The sequence below is a fragment of the Tursiops truncatus genome, chromosome 2 (assembly GCF_011762595.2).
Source record: "Tursiops truncatus isolate mTurTru1 chromosome 2, mTurTru1.mat.Y, whole genome shotgun sequence".
Taxonomy (NCBI): domain Eukaryota; kingdom Metazoa; phylum Chordata; class Mammalia; order Artiodactyla; family Delphinidae; genus Tursiops; species Tursiops truncatus.
Window position 1 is genome coordinate 24,880,938 of NC_047035.1, and position 24,666 is coordinate 24,905,603.

The 24,666-nt window shown below is 47.3% G+C and overlaps 1 protein-coding gene across 23 annotated transcripts in view; it reads right to left on the minus strand.

The window, feature by feature from the left end:
• NRXN3 (neurexin 3) overlaps positions 1 to 24,421 on the minus strand; it is a 1,624,030-nt gene extending 1,599,609 nt beyond the window's left edge. For 14 of the 23 annotated variants that reach the window (XM_019920055.3, XM_019920041.3, XM_019920046.3 and 11 more), the window contains exon 1: positions 23,031 to 24,421. In XM_019920055.3, coding sequence (XP_019775614.2) covers positions 23,031 to 23,739 — 709 coding nt within the window. In that variant the 5' untranslated portion in view covers positions 23,740 to 24,421. Of the gene's footprint in view, positions 1 to 8,147; positions 8,163 to 10,581; positions 10,600 to 23,030 lie in introns of all 23 variants that reach the window. The other 9 variants (XM_019920005.3, XM_019920031.3, XM_019919980.3 and 6 more) reach the window with 2 other exon arrangements.
• Between the last annotated feature and the right edge of the window lie 245 nt (positions 24,422 to 24,666).

Here is a 24,666-nt window from a genome sequence, read left to right on the forward strand (position 1 = left end):
TGCCTAATGACCTGCCCAGCACCATGCTTAGTTCCATTTTTTTTGATTGGTAACATCCCGGAGTAACGTGTTAAGAAAGAGTCTGAGGCTGCATATGAGCTTAGAAAGAAAAGAGGGTCATGATTGATTTGCAGTTCCTGCCAGGGGCTTGAAAAGGAGGGGGTCATATATTGGCTCAAGTTAGCTGGAGAGTTTCAACAGAGTGCTTTCCTTGCCCTGAGAAAAGGAGTTTCTAATGACCTGGGGAACCTCAGAAGAAAGCAAGTAGCCCTAACAGAGGCCTTCTCACTACTAGCACCTGTCAGCATTTCTGCTTTCCCTTATACCCTTCCCTTTCTTTCATTTTCAGGAAATGAACAAGGTTGATTTCTTGTCTTTGCAAAGCAAGGGTGGGTTGTGATGTGAAACTAGTACAGTATTTGCTCTGAACCTAAAATAATTTTTTTCTGAGCCTGAAAACCATGCATGTAGCCTAATTAGTACCAGTCCTATTTTAAAAGGCTCAACAAGATTCTGCAGACCCTACTAGAGGGAGCTCAGAAACCCAGGCAAGGAGGCATTCCACTGCCAGGAACTGCAGAGATCAAGCAAGCAGAGAGGGAGCCCCTAGAAGGAAATTTACATTTTCATATTGATAATATGCTTTTTGAGTTATAATTAATATGAATCGCCATTTTTATCTTGTAACGTCTGTGGTCAGTTAAAAACAATAAAAACATTAAAATTCGATTGTTCCAGAGAGAACAGATTAGACACATTGAATTTTAGAAGTGGAAGAGTGCTGGCATGTCAAGCAGATCCGCCTCTTTTGGTTTAGCAGTTCATTCCATCCACGTGTACTCATTGCATATATCCATCGACGTGTACTCATTGCATATATCCATCGACGTGTACTCATTGCATATATCCATCGACGTGCACTCATTGCATATATCCATGGCCAAGGGACCGTGCTAGGCACTGGGGTGATGGCTAGTGAACAAAACAGACACAGGCCTCGCACTCTTGGAACTTAAAGTCTAGGTGGGGAGATGGGCCACAAATAACCAGACAGACATTTAGCTATTTAAGTATAATTATGATCAGTGGCATAAGGTTGTACAGGATCCTTTGATGCTCAGATGAGAGAGACAGACCCAAGACAGGGGAATTGACATGTCCGCCCAGCTGGACAATGTTGAAGCTGAAACCAGAATTCAGGTCATCTGCATCCCAGTTCACAGTTGTTCTCACTGTGCCACAGCTGGGGGACCAGTGCCCTGAGAGGGGTTTGGGAGAAGAATCCAGTACTAAGAGTATGGTGGTGGCAGCTGGGACAGAGAAGCAAGTGGCCAAATATCTGCAGCTTTCACAGAACAAGAGTGTGAGCCTGGAGACTTCACTGTCTTCTCAGACACTCACTCATGCATCGCAGCAGTGGAAAATGGTTTCAGCTACCCTCCCGTGGGGGCCTGAACGCTAGAGCCTTCAACAATCAGGACAACAAAGAGGGGACAGGAAAGCCTCCCCCAAAACCAATCAGAGAGGACAGAGAATGGGAAGTGTAGACCCACCACACAGACTGAGCTCTGAGCTATCTGCTGTACTTTGCTTGGGCATTAATCACACAAATCCCTTATAAATCTAGGGCCGTCATTAGACAACACTAATATCCCCCTTCGAGTAATCCAGACAAATACGTTGAGAGAAGGGGGAGCCCCAAGTGGCTGGAAAACAGACAGCTTTCATGTTTGCACGCATCCCCCAGCCCCCCACCCCCAGAGGTCTGCTCCCAATAGCACCTCTGGCTTCTGCCCCAATAGCTTCAGGCAAGGGGAGTGAACTGAAGGTCTGGATCCCTCCCCTCCCCAACTCTGCCACTGACCTAATTCTCCACAAGGGAGGATTTTTCCTTTTTGGTCCTGCTTGTTTGTAAATCACACACAGCTTAAGGGGGGCCTAGCTAGGAAGCAGGGAGAAGTGAAGGCGCTTCGAACAGTGGCCCCGGCTGCTATTTCTTAGGGAGGTGGACCACTGGGAATTCTGTTAAGCTCAGAAGAGGGGTCGGGAGGTGGAGGGTAGAAGAAGGAAGGCCCACCATCAACATCATCCCAATTTTACAATCTTACTCTGCCCTTTACTGAACTAGAGATGCTTTATATTCTAAAATGACCCAACAGAACTCTGCCACGAGCCTTATGCATGACTTTGGGTAGGTTTCTTAATTCATCTAGGTCACTGGTCTCTATAAATGACACAGGATATTTTGACCCTGATGTTATGACCCCTCAAGTATGTTTTGGAACTGCTTCAAAAAAAATTAAAAAACTGTCAGGAAAGAGACTGATTTTAGTTGTAGGAAGAAGAGATGGTTCTCTGAACTGCAAAAATTGACCTGGAAAAAAATTAGACCTGTCAGAAAAAAATCAACACAAAATGGAACTGACAGTGGCTAAAAATGCACATGGTAAAACGTCATTGACTGAAAACTGAAGGAAGAATCAAACATTCTTGACAAAATTTAGACTAGCGAACCTGACGTGAGAAAATCGGATAGAGTAGAAATAACGACCACAAAAGAGTGGTCACAATGGTAGAAGCTATGTGGGTAAAATTACATAGGCACACAAAAGAATAACTGATAGATGAATCAAATCTTCACTACAGAGGGCACGTGGAGCAGAACTGATCTTGTTCAAAATTATTCAGTGAAATAAAAATGAATTGGAAAATTAAAAAATGGTTTACCTATGCTGAAAAAAAATGGATTGAGGAATTACATGAGCCCTACATCATTTGCTTCTAAAAAACACCCCCTTAATAAAACTGTTTTACTGTTTGTATAATCCTGATTATATTGACATAGAGTTAAAAGTTCTCAGGGTCAAATCGTGCAATCAAAACATCTTGATAAGTGCTGAAGAAAAATAAGTTACAAAATCTCAGGGGCCCTGTCCAGGTGCAATTTTTTCTGATAAAAAATCAGAATAGAAAGTGAAGACAATTATATAAATAGTTTACTCCTAGGAAGAAAAGAGCATGGGACCCAGCGATTCCCTGCAAGAATGGTTCTCACACTAATACATTTGATATATTCATACTTCAAGCAATTTAAAGCAATTTTAGAAACTAACAATGCATAATTATATTATAATTTTTCCAAGAAAGAACAAAAACCTGAAAATGACACTTTGTATTACTATAGTTTCTTAAAAAGGCATTTTAACACCCCAAAAATAAAAGGGCATTAATTTCAGAATTTTTAAAAAAACTGAATGTGTCTTTACAATAAACTTCTACATTATGTTTATTTTTCTCGTTCTCCTGAAGAATTATACAACTTCATTCTAGTTCTTTTGAGTGTCTTTTGTACCACTGGGCAGAGGGCAGATGGGTAGTCTCTCTGCAGTTCAGCCTTCTCATTTGTAAAATGGTAACAAAAGATAAAGCTACTCACACAGAGCCTAAAACACTAGTAAGTGTTCAATAAATGTTAGCCTAAAACCCAGGAAGCAGAAGCCATTTAGGATCAAGCTGATTCCCAGCCTCAGATTATACCCCTACTACTCCAAGCTGAAAATTCTTTAATGTTCTGGAATATAAATGCCCCTGGTACACTATAAAACTCTTAGAGGAAAACATAGGCAGAACACTTTATGACATAAATCACAGCAAGATCCTTTTTGACCCACCTCCTAGAGAAATGGAAATAAAAACAAAAATAAACAAATGGGACCTAATGAAACTTCAAAGCTTTTGCACAGCAAAGGAAACCATAAACAAGACAAATAGACAACCCTCAGAATGGGAGAAAATATTTGCAAATGAAGCAACTGACAAAGGATTAATCTCCAAAATTTACAAGCAGCTCATGCAGCTCAATAACAAAAAAACAAACAACCCAATCCAAAAATGGGCAGAAGACCTAAATAGACATTTCTCCAAAGAAGATATACAGATTGCCAACAAACACATGAAAGGATGCTCAACACCACTAATCATTAGAGAAATGAAAATCAAAACTGCAATGAGATATCATCTCACACCAGTCAGAATGGCCATCATCAAAAAATCTAGAAACAAGAAATGCTGGAGAGGGTGTGGTGAAAAGGGAACCCTCTTGCACTGCTGGTGGGAATGTAAATTGATACAGCCACTATGGAGAACAGTATGGAGGTTCCTTAAAAAACTAAAAATAGAACTCCCATATGACCCAGCAATCCCACTACTGGGCATATACTCTGAGAACACCATAATTCAAAAAGAGTCATGGGGCTTCCCTGGTGGCGCAGTGGTTGAGAGTCCGCCTGCCGATGCAGGGGACGCGGGTTCGTTCCCCGGTCCGGGAGGATCCCACATGCCGCGGAGCGGCTGGGCCCGTGAGCCATGACCGCTGAGCCTGCGCGTCCGGAGCCTGTGCTCCGCAACGGGAGAGGCCACAACAGTGAGAGGCCCTCGTACCGCAAAAAAAAAAAAAAAAAATGGCTCTGAAAAACCTAGGGGCAGGACAGGTATAAAGATGCAGACGTAGAGAATGGACTTGAGGACACGGGGAGGGGGAAGGGTAAACGGACAAAGTGAGAGAGTGGCATGGACGTATATACACCACCAAATGTAAAATGGATGGCTAACGGGAAGCAGCTGCATGGCACGGGGAGATCAGCTCGGTGCTTTGTGACCACCTAGAGGGGTCGGACAGGGAGGGTGGGACGGGGATGCAGGAGGGAGGAGATATGGGGATGTATGTCTATGTATAGCTGATTCACTTTGTTATAGAGCAGAAACTAACACACCATTGTAAAGCAATTATACTCCAATAAAGATGTTAAAAATAAATAATAAATAAATGCCCCTGGTAACAAGAGCTAAAAAGTGTGGATTGATCAGGGCAACCCCCTCTACCTCTTCACCTACCAAGAAAACACATGTGGCAAGAGGGAGGACCTGGGAGGGCAGGGAGCAAGAATGTAAGTGCCAGGAGGAAAGGGCAGCTATTGGAAATGCATGAGCTGATCTCTGGGCTGTGGGTGGGACTCACGCTATATGGCTCTTAGAGGAACAAGTCTCTCTAGGTTGGCGGCAAATGACACTGACTGTGGCTTTCTTGTTCCAGCAGCCTTTCATCTTCACCTTCTCCACGCAGAGCTTCCTTTAGAGAGAGATTCTATTCCCAAATCCTCCCTGGTAGGATTCTGCACTCTGGGTGGAGATGTCCAGGTTTATGCTCACTTAGCAGACAAGATTTGCTCTCCTGCTGCTGTCACACTGAAGGCTTCCCTCCCCAGCCCCAGACAGTTCTTTTTTTTTTTTGCGGTACGCGGGCCTCTCACTGTTGTGGCCTCTCCCGTTGCGGAGCACAGGCTCCGGACGCGCAGGCTCAGCGGCCACGGCTCACGGGCCCAGCCGCTCCACGGCATGCGGGATCCTCCCAGACCAGGGCACGAACCCGTGTGTCCGCTGCATCAGCAGGCGGACTCCCCACCACTGAGCCACCAGGGAAGCCCCCCCAGACAGCTCTTTATCCATCCACCCGTCCATCTGTATTACCCATCAACCATATCCCAAATAAATACATAAAAGCAAAAGACAGTTCCTGCCACGAATATTAGACTGATCAACCTTGTCCTTAAACTGAACAGGTGACAATGCACGTATGCAGCCCCTCTCCATTGCTTTCTCTCTGTTCCTCATCTTTAGATGTCGCTCCTCAGAGGAGTGACACCCCTTTTCTCATTAGATCTCCCCTCACCCTGCTCTTTCCATCTGCAGCACTCATCACCACTGCAATTTTATACATTTATTGGTTTACGTTTTCCATAGCTCTAATTTGTAAGCTCCATGAAGACAGGCGGCACAGCTGTTTTGATCACCATGGATTGTGCCTGGCAATCAATGTTCTTCGGAATCAATCGAGTCTCTTTTCTCGGCGTGATGTAGGGGAATGGATGTTAGAATGAGAGTGAGGACTCCTGGGCCCTAGACCCAGTACCCTGGCCACTTGCTAGCTGAGTGGCCTATTGTAAGTTACCTTGCTTCTTTAAGTCACAGTTTCATGAAAGAAGAAGGTTGGATTGTGATGTTCAAGATGGGGGAGGGTGATAAAAATATATGTGCTGGGGTTGGATATGCAAATCGTAACAATATTCATTTTACAACTTAATACAAGCAAAAGATTTCCACCAAAGCTTGACCAAGGCCTCTTGGGTAGTGGGACTATGCTAACAACAACAACAAAATGACTTGGAGACCGTGGGTTATAAAAGACTGAGAAAATGTGGGATTCCAGTTCCAGTACTTCATGGTTCATTTACAGCCCATGGGATGAAATAAGACACCAAGGAGAAAGGCTCGGGGAGAGGTGGGAGGGGGAAGTCCAGGACAGCTTTTATGTCCCTCTTGGCAACATGTGCCTGATTTGGGATCAAAGTCAGTCATGTGCAGGAGAGGGAGAAGTCAGAAGACAGGTTAGTGAAGAGAAGAAAGGCAGTGCCCCTGCATGCTAGAGGCACCCCAGTTGCGCCAGCAGAGCATGGAATTGGGTCTTCAATGGCCACAGAAGCCACCGTTCAGTGCCAGATTGAAGAGGGGACAGAGTGAGGCGATAAGAACTCAAAGTCCAGATCATCCAACTGCCCAGACTCATGTCTTAGGCAGATAGATTGCTTTCTCTTTTCAACCTTGTTCCCTGGTTTAGAAAACCAGAAAAACAATAGAACCTCCCTGGTGAGAGTGACTGGGAACATCAAAGGAAGTCACATTTGAAAGCACTTAGCTCAGTGCCTGGCACATAGGAAGCACTTCATGAGAATTAGTTCATCATCACCATTGTTATTAAATTTAGTCAATCAGATAGACAGCTGATAAATCATAGGCTCTCCATGATACTACAAGGGCATCACTGAGGCCATACTCAGTGAGAATGACTAGAACTGGGCATAAAGCTAAACTCAGCCCTAAATCCACGGACTTCACCTGTGATCCTCGGCCGGGAGACTCAGGCTAGGAGAGCCGGCCTGAGCACTGGGTCCAGAAAAAGCCCTGGACCTCCTGTAATTCCTTGGAGCGTCTTAATCACACCCCTGACCTTCACAGAGTCTTTGCTCTGCCAGGCGTGAAGAGGGACTCCTGAACGCACAGAGACCACGGTTATGTTATCCTTCTCCTTTCAAAGCATCCATCACTTGATTATTGCTTTTGGCTAATTAAGCAGCATGAAGGCATGACTGTCTTGTCCACCACTCTACCCCCAATGCTTCTCCTGACACACAGTGGGCCCTCAGTCAGTGTGTCATGTTGTAGGGGGTGGGAGAGGTACTTTCGAATAACATCCCTGGGTTTCTGTAAGAGATTTCATGTGAGCATGCATGCTCACGTATGCTCCATTTCTTGGTTCTCATCACACGCCAGCTGGGCCCCTAACACCTCAATTTCTTCTGCTCTGAAAAATGTTAGGAGGCGTTCCCCCTCCTCCCTAGGCTCCCCATCCTGACTTACGCTGGATAAGCAACTTCAGATTGCTGAACAGCAATACACAACACAGCTGGGCGAAAATTCCTGTGTCCTGAAATTCCTGGAAAACCATGATGCACAGCGAGCATTTGGAGCATGGACACACACACGATCCCCACCCCGGGGCCCAGAGAGTCGGAGATGGGAGGGAGGCAGCAAGCAGGCAACCAGAACCGAGCCTTGATTTCCTTAAGAAAGTATTTTGCTTCCTTTCCAAGCGCCCCACCCTGGGCAGAGGTAGAGAAACCACAGTGAGTTAATTACCAGTACTTAGATCACTGGCTGTTGAGCCAGGGGCTTCCAGCACCTCCAGTTTAGGGGATCTTGCTCTTTCAGCTCACAGGAGCCAGAGTGAGAGGAATCTCTTCCCCAAGCCCAGGAGAAGGTGTGTGGCTTTGAGCTGTGTGTCACCGCTGGTATCCTGAGAGTTCAATACGCCCAGTTCCAAGAAAAACGTAGCTAAAGCATTTTATGTTGAGCTCACATGGTCCCAAAGAAACACGAAGTACAAATCAGAACACCAGCTGGCTGATCTTGGGCAAATCACATCACTCTTCTGGGTTTGTTTCTTTCAGATCTTTGAGCTCTTGATTCCCATGAGATTCTAACATTCTAGGAGCCAGAAATTCTATCATGTCCATGAGCAGAACATCCAAAACCCTCAGGTTCATCATCTCTATATGAGACTTAAATTTCCATTAGTAGAAATTTTCTCAAATGGACAGATCTCACTAAATTGAAGGCAGAAGAAAGACCAAAGTGAGTAGTTTTTAAAACTAAATTACGTAATCTTTCGATGCTGTTTTATTATATTCAAATGCATGCCCCAACTTCAACCAGGTTGAGAAGGTATATTTTTTCATTCATTGCCCGGTAAAGAATTTTAAGGAACTTTTTTTTGTTCCTAGTTTCCTTCTGTATCTCTGGTAATCTGTTTTAATCTATCTTGTGGATTCCTTTTCCTCTACTATCCTAAATATTAAGGTTCTGGAAGGTTCTGAGTTTAGCTTCCTTCTCCTCTCGGTTAGACTCCTTGCCTGGACAACCTCATTCCTGTGCCAGCCTTCCCTCACCCCTACAACAACAACCCTGACATCTGCCCAGCCCCATCCTCCTCCCTCGCACAACCATTGCCCCCACCTGCCTCTGAACATCTCCCTGCAGGTATCCTACAGGTTCTGAAGAGAACGTGGGAGGGATATGGACAAACCAAAATGTATTATTACCCCTCTCCCACCTTCACCCCAAATCTGCTCCTCCCACTGACTTTCCTAGCTATACCCACAACCAAAAGAGCATATGATCAAAGTTCCTCTTTCCCCTTTTCAATCATCAGCATCATCATCAATAATAATTAGTAATAATGGCTAACATTCACGGAATGCTTACTGTGTGCCAAGCATTGTTCTAAGTATTCTATGTCTGATATCTCACTGAAGCCTGAAAGCAATCTGAACTGGTGGGCACTGTTATTACATCTATTTCACAAATACTTAAGTTGAAACACAGAGAAGTGAAGTCCTTTGCCCAAGTTTACACAACTAGTATGTGTCAGAGCCAGGTAGCCTGAGTCCAAACCCACTAAAGGTCATTGCTTTCCAATTATTAAGTGCCTCTTCTTAACATCTCTGCAGTTGGCCCTTCTTTCATCACTACTCCCCCAGTACTGCCTCTTCTCTCACCAAAACCACACAGTAGCCTCTACCTGGCCCCCCTGCTTTCTGCCTTCCAGTTGCCAATCAATCCCTCATGCAAACCGCCCCAGAGCCATCTTTCTAAAATCCAAATCTTACGGTCAAGTCCTTACAAACATTTAAGACCAGCGCTACCTAAGCACTCTTCACATTCCTCTTCCATGGGCCTCAGCCCTTTAATCCAGCCACATTAACTACTGCAAACTACTGGCAAGAGTAGCCTGCTGCTTCACAGGGCTGCCCTGAGGGCCCTTTCCTCCCAGTCTGCTAGTTAAAGCTTCCAAGTCCAGCCTAAGATTTTCCACTGTAAGGTGTCCTCCAACCCCTGGCTCCCAGCCTAAGCACACACTCTCATACCCCAAGCAGGTGGAACATCCCCTTTTGAGCTACTCCACAAACATTCCACCTGGTATTTTAGCGACTCTAATGTGTACAACACCTCTTTGCCTGACAGCCTTCCCAACTAGTCCATAAGATCCTCAAGGGTAGACGACAGGCACTCACTCAGTGAATGTCAGAAAATGCACTTATTCCAGTAAACAGATGGTCTATTTCAACAAATAGATGATTATACATCAAGGACTGCTTTGCAAATGCTTGAACATACTTCAAAGACTTTGTTCTCTTACACAATCCAAAGTTGCCCCAGCAAACACTATGATTTTTTTACGCTGAAAAAAGCTCTGAGATAGTAGATATTATCAATAATTCCAAACAGTGAGGCCTCTGAAAGAGGAAGGTGTGACTGGAGTAACTTCCCGTGGGACCCTCCAAAGCCACCTGGCCAGGTCAACCAAGACCACCACACACAGAGCTGAAGACAGAGCAGAGGAGCCCAACACACATCCCACTGGCATCCAGAACACTTTGGGCATCAGCCTCCACCTGAAACCTGCGAGCCTGGGGGTCGAGTGACTATAACCAATTAGAGATAAGTGTAGATTTGAGTGTTGATCTGTGACCTCCAAAGCTTTCTGAACCAACTCCCCATTAGGAAAAATAATGTTACCATGTTCTCCTGAGAGATGTATATTTATTTATAAATAATTTGCATATAAGTTAACTATACATTTTAATTGTTTCCTTCCTATATCCCACGAAGTGGTCTTTGCATGTGCCCCTTTTTGAAGGCCACTGATCTGGAGAATAATCTTTCCACATCCCTGAACTGCAGAGGACGTACGTGATCAAACGTAAGGGTAGGCCTGGCTGCTGAGACCCCAACAACCATGGAGTCCCTGGTTTGAAGGCACGTACACACCAGCACACATTTCTGACAGGTGTCACTCCAGCACCTACTGCACCCCTCCCAGCCATAGGACTTGGCAAAGCTGTGCATTCAATGGCCCAACAGCTCTAAGCATCAGAAATCCTCCTCTGTAGCTCTGATCCCTTCCACCCTCGAGTCTGATATCCACTCCCTCCTCTACATGGCAGCTCTTCCGATATCCGAGGACAATTATCTTGTCCCCAGTGAGCCTCCTCTTCTCCAGGGAATCCACACAAGCTAATGGGGCCTCTCCATCTCCAGTGACAACAACGCGCTTGCCTCAAACAGCCATTCCACAAGCATTTACATGGTCCCAGGCTGGCTGCGGTCTATGATTGTTACAGGAAACCACGGGCTCATAAACAAACACAAAAAAGTCTTGCTAGTTCATCTTCAACTAGATCAAGCCAAGTGGAATGTACATGTGTTTGACACAGATTCTGTGAAAACTGCCCCACAGCAAACACGCCACTTTTCCTATTAAAAGAAGGTATTTCCAGTGGTGGCCCATGCCACTGTGGTCCAAGTCACAGCTGTAATCAATGTATTAAACAAACATTATTGAGCTCACATTCTTGATGGGAACCTGCATCCATCCATCACACGTTAGAGACCACACGCACAGACATGCATACAAAACATGAAATGCATGCACACACATCCACACGGAGTGTGCTTTATCAAGGCAACAAACATTTATTGAGCACCTGCTTTCTGTCAGATACCAGAGACATGCCATTTAGCATACAAGCCTGGAACATTCATTAACAAAGGGAAACAGAGTCTTCCCATGGTTTCATGTCTTACAGGTCTCAAAGAGAGTTCCTCCTCGCACACACTCCTGCAGAAGGAATCAGGAAACCCAGCTGAGCTACTGCAACTTGCATTAAGGTTGTGAAAGCCAAAGGGAGCCATGAGACACATCAAAACGTAGCCCACTGGTTATATATTCTACACAAGGAAAAAATAGCTCCAATCCGAATTAACACAAGGCTGAAAACAACATCAGGATGAGCAAACAACAAAGTTCCCACGGCAACTAAAACCCAATCATCTTCCCACGTGGCAATTACCACATGACTATGTGAGATGGTCATGCCCATTTCCCTGCACAGGAATGCAGTACATAGAACCTGGCTGGACAACGGGACTGCACAGAAGTCGGTGACTCTGAGTATATTTTAATACTTGGACTCAAAAGGATGGCTGTGGGCTTTGCTCTTAAAAGTAAACTATTTTAAACCATGAATTATGAGACAAATTCTCCTTTCTTTGCTGCAGTGTCAGTAAAATGACTGTCAATGGGGAGGTGGCTGAGAGCCAAGAATAGCTTCATCCCTTTTAGGGTGCAGGAGGGCATTTGCTTGGCAGGTTTCCAGTCCATGCCAGTGTGGGAGCAACATCTTCTAGCCCTGCCTAATCCTCTCCCTGGGAGACTTCTTCCCAACAGTGCCAAAAACATGGGATACCCAAGGCAACCTGGCAGAGCAGGAAGCATTTTTGAATAGGGCATATGCTTCCAAGGCCAGTTGCCAGGAATAGCTACTCAATACTTCTTCATTTCATACCCTTATCTTTTTTTTAAAGCATCATACTAGGCTTTTTAGCAAAATCTTGATGTCTGTTGGGGTGTCTGACCCTGGCTGCCACGATGGATTTGTAAAGCAAGTCCAATTCAATTCCATTTTCCTCTACTCCATAGCATTCTAGGACTTCTCATCTTATTGCTTATTGCCATTAGAGATTTCCAGGGGGCACCTTGGAAATTCAGAGATGCTGAAAAGCTGGCTGAATATGGAGGAAGATGGGACATCTTAGGGGGATGAAATGAGGCACAGATAATAGAACCAGAGAGATGGGGCTAACCATGAATCTTTCAGAGTGAAGCTCCCTAGGAACAAAATGACTGGAGCATGAATCACCTGCTTACATCAGAATCTCTTCCCACATCAATCCCTCCCATGTTGTTTAAGATTAATCAGAAGCAGTCAATTCTAAATAACTCAGTGGTGTGTATACTGTTAGTGCTATATTAGAGAATCCCTTATGAATTTTACTTTGCACAAGGGTTCATTCCTACAAAGCATCATCCAGAAATGTTATGACCTACCCATCCCCCTCACCCACATGGCCCATGGCAAAGGTCAGACTGCTTTAATTAGAATGAGGACCAGTGAGGAAGTGTCTGAGAAGCAGACCTTGGCCTCATGTAGGAAGGGCTCCCTGATGCTCAGTATAATCAGAGATACATCAGGATGCCTTGAAAAGTACCAAGCCCCTGCCATTGCAGTTGACTAGGGGATTTTTGGGGGGTGGGGGGTGGGGCAGAGATGTCATACAGTGGAGAAGAGGATAGGAAATGAATAGTTAGAATAGACACAATGACCTTTAAAGTTCCCTCTGGTAACGTACAGCATGGTGACTATATTACTGATAATACTGTATTGCATGTTTAAAAGTTGCTAAGAGAACTGATCTTAAAAGTTCTCATCACAAGAAAAAAAATTCTGTAACCATGTATGGTGGTGGATATTAACTAGCCTTACTGTGGTGACCATTTTGCAATATATACAAATATCGAATTTGTATATTATGCTATACACCTGAAACTAATATGTCAATTATGCCTCAATTTTTTTAAAAAAAACCCTCCAAACATATTATCCCATGATTTTTTTTTTGTTTGTTTTTTTTGTTTTTTTGTGGTACACGGGCCTCTCACTGTTGTGGCCTCTCCCGTTGCGGAGCACAGGCTCCGGACGCGCAGGCTCAGCGGCCACAGCTCACGGGCCCAGCCACTCCGCAGCATGTGGGATCCTCCCGGACCGGGGCACGAACCCATGTCCCCTGCATCGGCAGGCGGACTCTCAACCACTGCGCCACCAGGGAAGCCCTATCCCATGATTCTTAACATGCACCTTGGTTTTCAGTGCCTTACACAAGCAAAGCCATGGCTAGAAGGTGATATAAATGTCTTACTGTCCTCTACATGGGTCACAGGATCTGTGCTTCATCCCTCACAGAGGATTTCTCCCACAGCATCAGGGTCCCCCCGCATTTCAGTGTGTCTCCTTAAGAGAAGGACTCACAGCACATTGCCTCAGCCTAAACTCCAGCCTTGTCTTTCCTGACCTAGATCAAACAAATATGCTGGGGAATGAGCATTAGTCTTTCAGAATCCGAAGGGTGAGAGGCTTAACACCCTCAGGCCCACTCTTCCTCATTCCCTCAGCCCTCCAAGGCTAACCATGTGAGACAGGACCCCTTCTGGAGAGGAAAGAAGGCTGAGAGAATGAGGAGGAACGAAGAGACCGTGAGTGTTTGGTGAGCCCTTTCCCACTGTTTGAATCACAGAGAAGTGATTTCAGCCTTCTCATCCTTCCTTGCAATGGGGTACTCGTTTTTATTTGAAAGCGACGTATTGAGTATACAAGCTGTACACTCCCTCGCTGCGCTTTTTCTATTCCAGTCATACCTGGAGGAGAGGTTATAGAATTGCTTGGAACGCCCTGCCTGCCAGAGTGGAGACACCAGCCCTAACACTGCCAACAGCCATGGGACTATCAAGACCCTGGCCCCCAAAGGCTTTGCACCAGCAAACAGGACCACTTCAGGAGAACCAAATCCACAGGCGAGAGGCCAAAATGTCAGAAAAGGGTTGGATGCATAGAGTCTCATGGAGAAACTTGAAGGAAAAGCTCCCCAGAGCCGTCTTCTTAGGTGCAAAGATACCGAAATTAAATAAGAGCCTTGGTAAAACCGAAAGGATCTTAAATGCATTTCACAGCTTAAACCGGGAGTTCCTGTTGCCTACAGCTTGTGTCCCCGCCTTTCTTTCATCCCCACCCTCTTTGGGACCTTGCACACCCTTCCAGAGAGCTGCATTTCCTCCTTGAAGAGCTGAGAGCTTTCACAATTTTTAGGCCCACATGCAAAGTAAGTTTTATCACAGAGTGGAGCTGGGTAGTTTGGCTGGATGACTATGAGATCAATTTGTTTTGAAAAGCTACTAGTACTGGTTCCTGGATATTAAAAAAAATTTTTTTTTTAACTTTATAAAATACATTATGTAGGAATATTGTGGAGAGCAGTGGAGGTTTGAGAGCAGATATAGATGATGACACATTTAAAGGGGCCCCATATTGCTTTCATTTTATTTTCAATTAACTAATTAATTATTTTTGGCCGCGTTAGGTCTTTGTTGCTACGCACAGGCTTTCTCTAGTTGAGGCGAGCGGGGGCTACTCTTCGTTGCGGTGCGCAGGCTTCTCATTGCGGTGGCTTCTCTTGTTGTGGAGCACGGGCTCTAGGTGCGCGGGCTCAGTAGCTGTGGCACACGGGCTCTAGAGTGCAGGCTCAGTGGTTGTGGCGCACGGGCTTAGCTGCTCTGTGGCATGTGGGATCTTCCCAGACTAGGGCTCGAACCCGTGTCCCCTGCATTGGCAGGCGGATTCTTAACCACTGCGCCACCAGGGAAGCCCCCGTATTGCTTTTAAATAGGTCACCCAAAGACATCAGTTTTTGGACAACAACAGCTGTAATGACAACCCACTGGCACTGTCAGTTCCCACACAGATCACGGAGACAGGCCTGTAGAGCCACGCTTTGTCCCTCTCCTCTGTCATCCACAGCCTGTCACCTATAACACAGCCCCTCAGTGAGCCACGGCAAACCAAGCATCCCGACTTCAGCTGGGAAACCTCAGGAGGGACCAGGATGCTCCCTCTGTTTAAACACCAACTGGTTCCTCTAAATCTACAGCAAACATTTCTAAACACACCCTCGTCACCCACTGTATACCCTAGATGTCCCCCGCTCCCACCACAGCTCCCCAAACAACATTCCTACAGGCCTTCATCCTCCCACACTCCCTCTCCATGGCTCTTCCTGCTCTGTTGGTTATGAAGTGAGGGGAAATGCGTCTATGATGAAGGGTCATCGGTCACTGGGGAATCACTCATACACCCAGAGCAACATTGCTGTCACTGGGCAGCAACAAGCCTTCTTAACAGAGGCAGATCCACAGAGGTGGGGAGGAGAAGCTTATGATACTGGGCATTCCTTAAGAAAAAAATCACCAATACAGTATTAGGCATGGGGCCTTGAAGGGACCCATGCAAGTGAAGATATATGAAAGGTTTAGTTTTGTGGCAAATCCACCTCTGTAATAATCTCCCTCCCACACACACAAAAGAGAAGAGAAGAATAAACAGAGAGAAAGGGAGTTTGGTTTTGTTATCTGGGAAGAGAGTCAGCAGGAGAGCAAGAAGTGTGAAAGGTTAATCCAGGAGCTCCACCTTTTACCACCAGCCCTGGATGGGCTGGACACTTCCTGGTACCTGGGAAACTAAAGGTAAGTCTGAAGAGGTCGTGCTGTCCAGCGATGCTCCAGTGTAGGGAAGCCGTGCTCCAACTCCCTCGGGACCCACAGGTCCATTCTTAGGCACTTCATTTCAAACCAGGGTCTTGAGGGTGGGAGTTGAATACTCATTCATTCATTCTCTCTCATTCTCTCACATCCTCTCTTTCTCTCTCCTGGGACTGACCAAGCTGATAGCCTCCTGCACCAGGAGTCTGACATTTTGCTTATCATCAGCAACCAGGGAGGCAATGACTGCTCCATTTCACGGTGGAGACACAGGCCATTTATGTTCATGAAGGGAGCCTAGAAGCAGAAGTAAAATGCTGTGTTGAGGATCTGGGCTCTCAGGTCCCAGAGCCACCTGCCAAATAGGCAGCATCCAAGCTTGCCCTCATGCTGTCTACCCACAAGTCCCACGGCACCTTGCGTCTGGGGCTCCTCACTTATTCAGTGGGATGGTAAGGCCTGTCCTACCTACCTCATCGGGATGCCGTGGGGACCAGGACATCCCATTTGCAGGCAAAGAGTTCTGAATACAGTCCAAAGGGCACCACCATTGGCAGCGACCCATGCTCTTAGGCAGGGGCAAAATGGTGATGGGACTGGATTCTATACTTTCCTGAAATTCCCCTCCTTTTCTCTCTGCCACTTCTCAAACTGGGATGAAGGAAAATGGCAGAGGTGGGGGTAGCTCAACGGGTTTCTATGAAACCAAATCGACACATAATTCGTTCTTACACCCACCAGGCGGCTAACAGCCCAGAGTCAGGACTCATTCTCTCCCAGAGACTATACTGATAATTTTATATGTCTGATCTCATTTCATGCTCTCAACAACTCCCTAACGTATGACTTCTTGTTATCCCTGCTTTGCTGCAAGGCAGGATAGCACAGTGGTTAAGAGTGTGGACTCTAAAGCCAGACTGTTTAGATACAAACTCCGGCCCTGCCTCTTCTGAGCTGTGTGACCTTGGGGGAATTACTTACCCTTTGTCCCTCAGCTTCCTTATCTACAAAATTAGAATAATGACAGCGTGTGGAGAGTGGTTCTGAGTGTTACAAGGGCTTATGCAGAGCAGTCATGGAGTGAGTGCCCCGTGACTGTTAGCTGCTATTATTATTATTGTTGTTATTATTACTGTTAGATGCTATTATTATTATTATCGTTGTTGTTATTATTACTGATAAGGATGCTGAAGCTTCCAGAACCTTCTCCAAAGACAGACAACGTGTAAGTGGACAAGCCTAGATTTAAGTCCAGATCTTTTTCACTCCAGAAGCCATGTTCTTAACCACCAAACCTTGTTCAAGTTTTCAATTTCTCTGCTCCTCAGTTTCCTCATCTGTAAAATAGGGCTAGTTAATGATATCAACTGCATAGAAGCGCTGTGAGGATTAGACGAGACAATGCACCTCGGATGTCAGGCACATGGTGGTACTCAATCATAGCAATAATAACAGCATTATTATTTTTGTCTAAGAAGGGTACCTGACCTTCAGAGCCCTGCCCCTAAGCCTCTCTCACTCCAGTTCCACCTCTGGGGCCTCACTGTTCTGGACTCACAGCAGAGCCAGTGACTCCAGGGCAATAGGAGTCATCATGGGGGAGGGCACGTTAGTTCCATCCCCCAAGCACAGCCCACACCCCACCTCTTCTGCCCTGTGATGGAGGAAGAATACCTAGCTGAGGGCAGCTGCTCCAGGAACTGGAAACCTCTCCCGGACAGCCTGCAAAGAGAGATAGGGGACTCGATGATTAGCCCCCCAGCGCTGGGCCTGTGGTGTCTCATTACCAAATGCAAATGCAAGTTCACTGCTACTGGAAGGGTTCTGGCAGAATGCCTGCCCGGCCCTCAACGCGGCTGAATATGGACCAAAGCATTACACAGGCCCACCTACTTTGCAGCCAGCAGCTGGTGTGCAGGCTATGCGAAGGGAGAAGGCTGCTCTCACCCCACTGAAGGGGGGATTAGGAAGAAGGGTCTTATTTCTTTAAAGGAGGCAGAGATGCTATTGTGGAGGGGGAGGGGGAGGGGGGCAGTAAAAAAATTGCTCTTCCCTTGCAGTTAAAAGAGGGATAATTGGAGCAAGTGGCAGGCGGCTGCTCTGCCATTTAGCATACAGCATACCCAGGAAATCTCACTGGGTAATCAGAAAGAGAGGAGGAGAAAGGAGCAATCAGACCCCTATTCAGGCTCGTTTAGCGACAGCCCCTGCTGGCTGGCTGGCTGGCTGGCGGGGCCGGTGGAGAGCTGGGCTGGTCCTAAAGCCCGAATACCAGGTGGGAAATCAAGTCTCAGAAGCAGCAGTCCTCCCTGCTTCTGTGCTTCTGTCTCTCCACACCAGGGGGAAGGATTCTGAAAGGAGCTAGCCTTTACTCCTGATTACTTACTACTGCCTGCCCCCTCCTAGGCCATTCAGGGTTGACTTAGATTAGGAACAAAGCCACGTTCGTATTCCGGCAGGAGGTACGAGGGGGAGGCGGTGGGGAAATGACTGTATTTTTTACGCAAGTGCCCCAAACAGGAGGATCCAGCTGGGGCAATCATCCATACCTCAACTATAGCATCAATGTCTTTGGCTCTTGGTAAAGCCTCCGGGGCAAGCACCTTCTCTTGGAACACCTTTCTGTCCTAGTTCTGGCTTTGAGAAATGGGGGAAGAGAGGCAAGATTCTCAGTAAAAAGAAAACGAATTGAAATTCACTTTCAGGAAGGCATACCAAGGCTATGCAGTCGTGTGTTGAGCCATCAGTCAAACCAACCTGAGTAGGATGTCAGCTTCAGACAGCAGGAGGGATGGGGGATGGGAGGCTAGTGGGTACCACACAACCGCGTGCTTGTAATAAGACTGGCCACTATCACCCACACCCACAACCGTACTTCACTGTAGGATCCCAACACCTGAAAACTTAACAGCTGAGACTCAAAGCAAGCAGCTTTTTGGTCTGGGCACCTGCCCAAGTCAGCAGGAAAAGATAGCAGACAATGAACCAACTTTTTCTTTTTTTGCCAGCTGAAGAGGACCTCATGTCTCTTCACTGAATTAACCTAAAAACATGGACATACAAATGATATGTGACATAGGCAGACCCGTGTATTAAGATGTGAGAGTAGAGATCAACCTGGGAAAGCTTTCCCATCCTTCCTTGGCTCCACCCCACCTGCAACAGGCTGACTTCATGCTAAGTGAACTCTTTAGAGAATCTGGGACTGAAATGTATACACCTTGGCCGTGAATCAATTCTTCATGGCTGTAAGACTGTTGAGAAATTGCACATTCATAACTAAGGATGCTTTAAAAATAAACAATCAAGCTTAAACTCATTTCAAGGTAATGACAAACTCCCAATGACCCATGAGGGGGCTGCTCTCTGGAGGGCATTAGGGATACCTCCTTATTGCCCAGGGAGCTTCAGGGATGCCCAAAACAGGACAGACTGGACTAAACAGAAAAAGCCAGGTGAATATGATCCACTGCAGCTGGACTATATTCCAAACCAGATATGCATAATTTTAAAGTCGTTTAAAAAGATTAAAAGTCAACTCGAACAAATCTGAAGTTGAGAACCCAAACGTTTTATTGATAAATATCACACCTAGAAGTAAAAATCTGGGACCCCCTTCTCCCTCCATCATGTGCCAGAATGTTCAATGTGACTATTAATTGGTTTGGGAGTCTTGGAATGAAGTTTTCCCAAGTAGGCTGTGTGGAGTTCAGTCTGCAGCCAGAGCTAATAGCCTTTCGCCCCAGGAAACAGAAGATACTGTGTCCATAGCTCTTGCCCCTAAACCCAACTCTCCCACAGCAACCATCTCCGGTGTCTTGCGGGTCTTACCGAGAAAAGATACCCAACGAGGGATCAAAATAGCCCAAAGCGAATAGAAGAGATGGGCCCATCTGTGCGTTCTTCCTGGGGTGCAGCGTGGAGACATTCTGGAGCTACTGAGGCATGGAAAGCCAGACGGGCCGAGCAAACATCAATACTGCCAGCATGCTAGAAGCTAATGGACCGCAGAGAGCGCCTCCAACAGGCCCCGACCACATCCATCGGAAGCTGCGGGAGCCTTCCCAGCCCTTCCTACTCTTGAACTACTAAAGCATGAAGCCCTCACACAATCAAGGGCACGGCCCATCCTGCAAAGTGGGACGATCAGATGCCTGGTACACAGGACCCGCTGCTGGGACTAAGTCCCCTGGTTTCAGTTCTGCGACATTTGCAATTTAAAATGGGGGAGAGAGGAGGGAACAGACGCATCCTCACTACCCACCTTACACTATCTTTAGGAAAACGGGAAGGCGTTTATTTAGGCTATTGATCTTGTTTTATGCAGATCTGCTTGACCCTTAGCAGCTGTGATTTTTTTCCCCTTCTTATTTTACAGGTGCGTTTTCCCTGCTTACTCTAAAACTTAACTGTGTGTGGAGAGAACGGGTATTTTCTAAAAGCCTGAAATGCATTTTTGTGTTTGATTAGACATAATGACAATTACCAGGATCAACAGGCTTCAAGTCACCAACAATAAATTCTGGTACCTGTCCCAGCATCCATCCTCACCTCAAACTTTGCATGGCTCCAAACCAACCAAGTGTTAGTTACTACAGAGTTTATTTACTGTATTACGCATCAAGAGAATAAGGAAATATGCTGTGTGCCTGCCTTCTACAGACAGAGGTGTCAGTCCATAGCCACGAGATGATCTGAACCCTACAGAAAGAACTATTATTAAAATATACATATTGTATTTAGCTATTAAGAAATTGACTGCCTATCATCTGCTCTGAAGAGATTCCTCTGGAGACCACACACACACACACACACACACACACACACACACACACACCCCGAACCAAAGGGAAAAAAAAAGAGAGAGAGAGAGAAGAAATTGTATACATATACAGCATAGAGATTCTTCCTGCAGAAAAGTGCTGATCCAAACCTGCCCAGAGGAAATGAGTTCTTTTTAAACACAAAAAATGCAATCAGGGATAATCAGCAAGTTAACAACACACTTGCAAACACCCTGGTCCCTAGAAAGGAAGAATGCCGGCTTCCAAGGCAAATTCTGAGAACAGAACAGATCCTTTGGGTGAAGGAGAAAACAAGTGATCATGTCAGCATCTTCAGGCAGAACTTTCTCCAAAGCCAAGAGGCTTTGGAACTGCAGTCAGCTCCAGGAGGGACCTGCTTGTGATAAGTGCTTCAGTAACCACAGTCGCAAAGTGGCTTTGTGGGTTGGTGTTGCCTCTACCCCTCTTCCCCAACCCTTCTTCCAGTGGGTTCAATGGGGAAAAACAGAAGCCAAAAAAGGATGAGATGCATGTCTTCATCTCCCTCTCCTGCAGCCCACCCACAGGAAGGGAGGTATGATATCCAGCCCAAAAAAGGAAAGAAGCACTTGAGGTAGCCCATACTTGACCTACAAGGAGGCTCCCAACAAGACCCCCAAAGTGTCCTAGTATCCAGCATGTATCACCTGTGAAACAAACTTTGTTTTTATTTTTTAAAAAAATTTGTAATACCTACTAGTTGCTAAAATTCGTATCAACCACAACCTGCTTTAGGGATTGGGAAGTTCTGGGAAAGTTTGAGGAACACCTGCAGACATTGTTTTTAATTACAAATCCCAAGGCAGTGGGGCATCACCTGAACGAAGAGATCATGGGAGTCACCACTAAGACACTCACCTGGCTGCACCTACCTGACTTCCCTTGACCTGTTGGTTTCCAACTTTAGCTGCACAATGGAATCACCTGGGGAGCTTTAAAAATATACAAATGCTTGAACCCCGCCCCCTAGAGATTCTGATTGAATTGGTCTGGGGTGTGGCCTGAGAGTCTTTTTTTTTTTTTTTTTGCGGTACGTGGGCCTCTCACTGTTGTGGCCTCTCCCATTGCGAAGCACAGGCTCTGGATGCGCAGGCTCAGCGGCCATGGCTCACGGGCCCAGCCGCTCCGCGGCATGTGGGATCTTCCCGGACCGGGGCACGAACCCGTGTCCCCTGCATCAGCAGGCGGACTCTCAACCACTGCGCCACCAGGGAAGGCCCTGAGAGTCTTCTAATTCCCCCAGGTGATCCTAACGGGCTACCAAGGCTGAGAGCCACATTCCACCACATCCACGAAGAGACCAGCAGGGGACGGTGACACAAACATCTCTAAACAAACAGAGGGCTTAACTCTAAAAGGATAGGAGGGGATGTAACTTCCTTGCGTCTTCCTCATCCCAACCTCCCAACACACACACCCATATGGTCACTCTGTCACTTCAACAGGTATTGAAACCTAGGCCTTCAGTGAGTCCAGGAATCTGGAATCTAAGTATTTGTTAAAGTAAAGTCTAGACCACTTTTCTCCTAATCCCAAATAGTCAGAATTTGGTGAAAAAGGTGAGGGCAGTCTAAGTCTCTGGGCATAAATCCCTCCTTCCCTCCCCCTGGGAAGTTGTAGTTGAACTTGGGAGGTTCTCCAAGGCCAGGCTGAGTATTGCCACCTCCCCTGGGGGCTTGGCTGGACAGTGCTCCTGTCTGTGCCTTCTCGCACCAGGAGAGGAGAGGACAGGAAAGAGGAAGCACAGGTGGAAAATCCTAGTGCTGGAACAAGGAGGCGAGAAGTCCCATCCCCAGATGCCCTGTCCACCTGGTAGACACCTTCCATAAGATTGCAGGAGGAGGGGCACAGCTGCAGGGCTGGATTTACAGCAGGGCCAAGTGTGGACCTGCAGTCCATCCCCGCATTTTTCTCTGCACAGGCATTCCTTATGTTAGGGACGATAAGGAAGAAGTGATGGGGAGTTTCCCATCTATCCCCAAGGGCCCAATTCTCAAGGGATCAGGAGGGACGGAGATAACCACTTTGCCCATTTCTGTCTGACTTCTCACCTTGGGCTCATCCTGCTAAGCTGCACTGTGGTGGAAGGAACTCAGCTGGGACACACATCCTGTAGTCTACTCTATCTAACTTTTTGAGTACAGCCAAATATTTGCGTAAGGAGCCCATGGTTGAGTAGTCAGGATTCTCTGCTGCTGAGTTCTGATGGATTTTCCATTGAGAGCAAGCAAAGGATTTCTACCACCTCCTCAGGGAAAGGGACGCAATAATCTGACATGCAGCTAAAGATGCACTTCAATGATAGAGCTGGTTTCCGTCAGGGGTCTTGGTCCTTACCCAACCCAAGTGGGCCTCTAGCGATAGAGGAATAGGGAAGAGGGCCTTACCTTCTGAGCAGAGCTTGCCACCATAGCCGGTGGTAGAACAGTCACAGGTGGGGTGGCCATCCAGGAGGAAGCAGATCCCACCATTTTCACAGGGACGCTCACCACAGGGTCCCTCGGCATCCAACAGGACACCCTGGCTCCCCAGAAGCTGAGGCTCTGAGTTGCCATACTTGAGATCCAGGATTAATCCCTTGAAGCCGGCCATGGCCTGTACTCCATCAAGGGTCAGGGCAGAAGGTCGTATGTCTGCGGGGACTCCGCCGAGGAACAAGTCACTGACCACATCCATGGAGGGCCGCTGGGGCTGCAGCTCCCCAGACTGGCCCTCACCATCAAGCACCAGCACGGTACGCAGGCGGTCACGGCTCACCATGAGGAAGTGCCAACTGCTGTCGTTCACCTGTTTGTTGGACAGCACGGCGGTCTCGGCACAGTCCATGCTGAAGCGGAGCTGCACGTGGCCATCCACCAGGGAGAGGCAGAGGAAGTCACAAACGCCGCCGTCGTCCAGGTAGAGGAGCAGCCCCGTGGAAACATTGGTCTTGAACTGGAAGCTCAGGTCACTGCGCGTGCTGGCATCCCAGCGGAGGTAGCGTGCCCACTGGTTAGGAAGGCCCATGAACTCAAGGCCCAGGCAGAGCCCCAGCAGGGACCCCAGCAGGACGCTCACCTTCAGGGTGAAGAAAACCGAGTGCATGGTGAAGCTCATCGTGGCCGCCGGGATCAAGCCCCGGACGGGCAGACAGGCAGAGAACAGCCCTCGGGGGAAAATCCCCCTTTGCAGTAGAAGGGAGGGAGGAAGAGGAGATGGATGGGGGACAGAGAACACACAAGGGGAAGGAGGCACAGGCACAAAGATCAAGAGGGGGAGGAAGGAGGAAAGTGAACAAGACAGCCGCAGACGTGCTGCGGGCACACGAGCAAGAAACTCAGTGAAGAGGGGAAAGACAGGGCAGCAGTAGAGGAGGACAGTCAGGTTGAGAAAGTGAGGGTGCAAAGTGTCTTTCTCCAAGAAAAGATCTCAGCTATCCATGTGGATCCGGAGGCCTTGATTCAAGGAGGAGAAAGTGCACGGCGGGTGGAAGCCTTCAACAATGCTGTCCTCCCGGTGGACCCCCAAACACCCCAGCCAGGGAGGCCGGGGAGAGGGCTGGGGTCAGGGGGGCCGTGATGGAGGACAAGCGAGCAGTGAGGTGAGTCAGGTGAAAGGTAGAAACAGGACAAGGAACAGTCCTGAAGGTCTGCCTCCTAGCAGCAGGGGGCTGCGGGGAAGGGAGCAGCTGGAAGCTGAGTGTTCAGGCAGAGCAGGGCCGGGGGCAGAGTGGAAGCAGGCTCAGACTTCATGGTGCAGGCCAGAGGCAGTCCTGCCCATGACCTGCCTCCCAGGACTCCAGAGAAAAGACCTGCAGGATGAAGGGGAGGGTGGGGGAGAAGGAAACAAAGATTAGGGCCACGTGTCAGGAAAAGACTGCATCCCATTTCACAGATATTGATGGAGTGCTGACTGCGAGCCAGGCTAGTCTAATGATTCCCACAGTGCTTGGTGCTCCAAACAGAAGGGAGGGCCCGGGGTCTTCCAGAGCCACACCAGGACCCCAAGCTCAGTTCCTAATGATGCACTCAGTTTGTCCGTGTG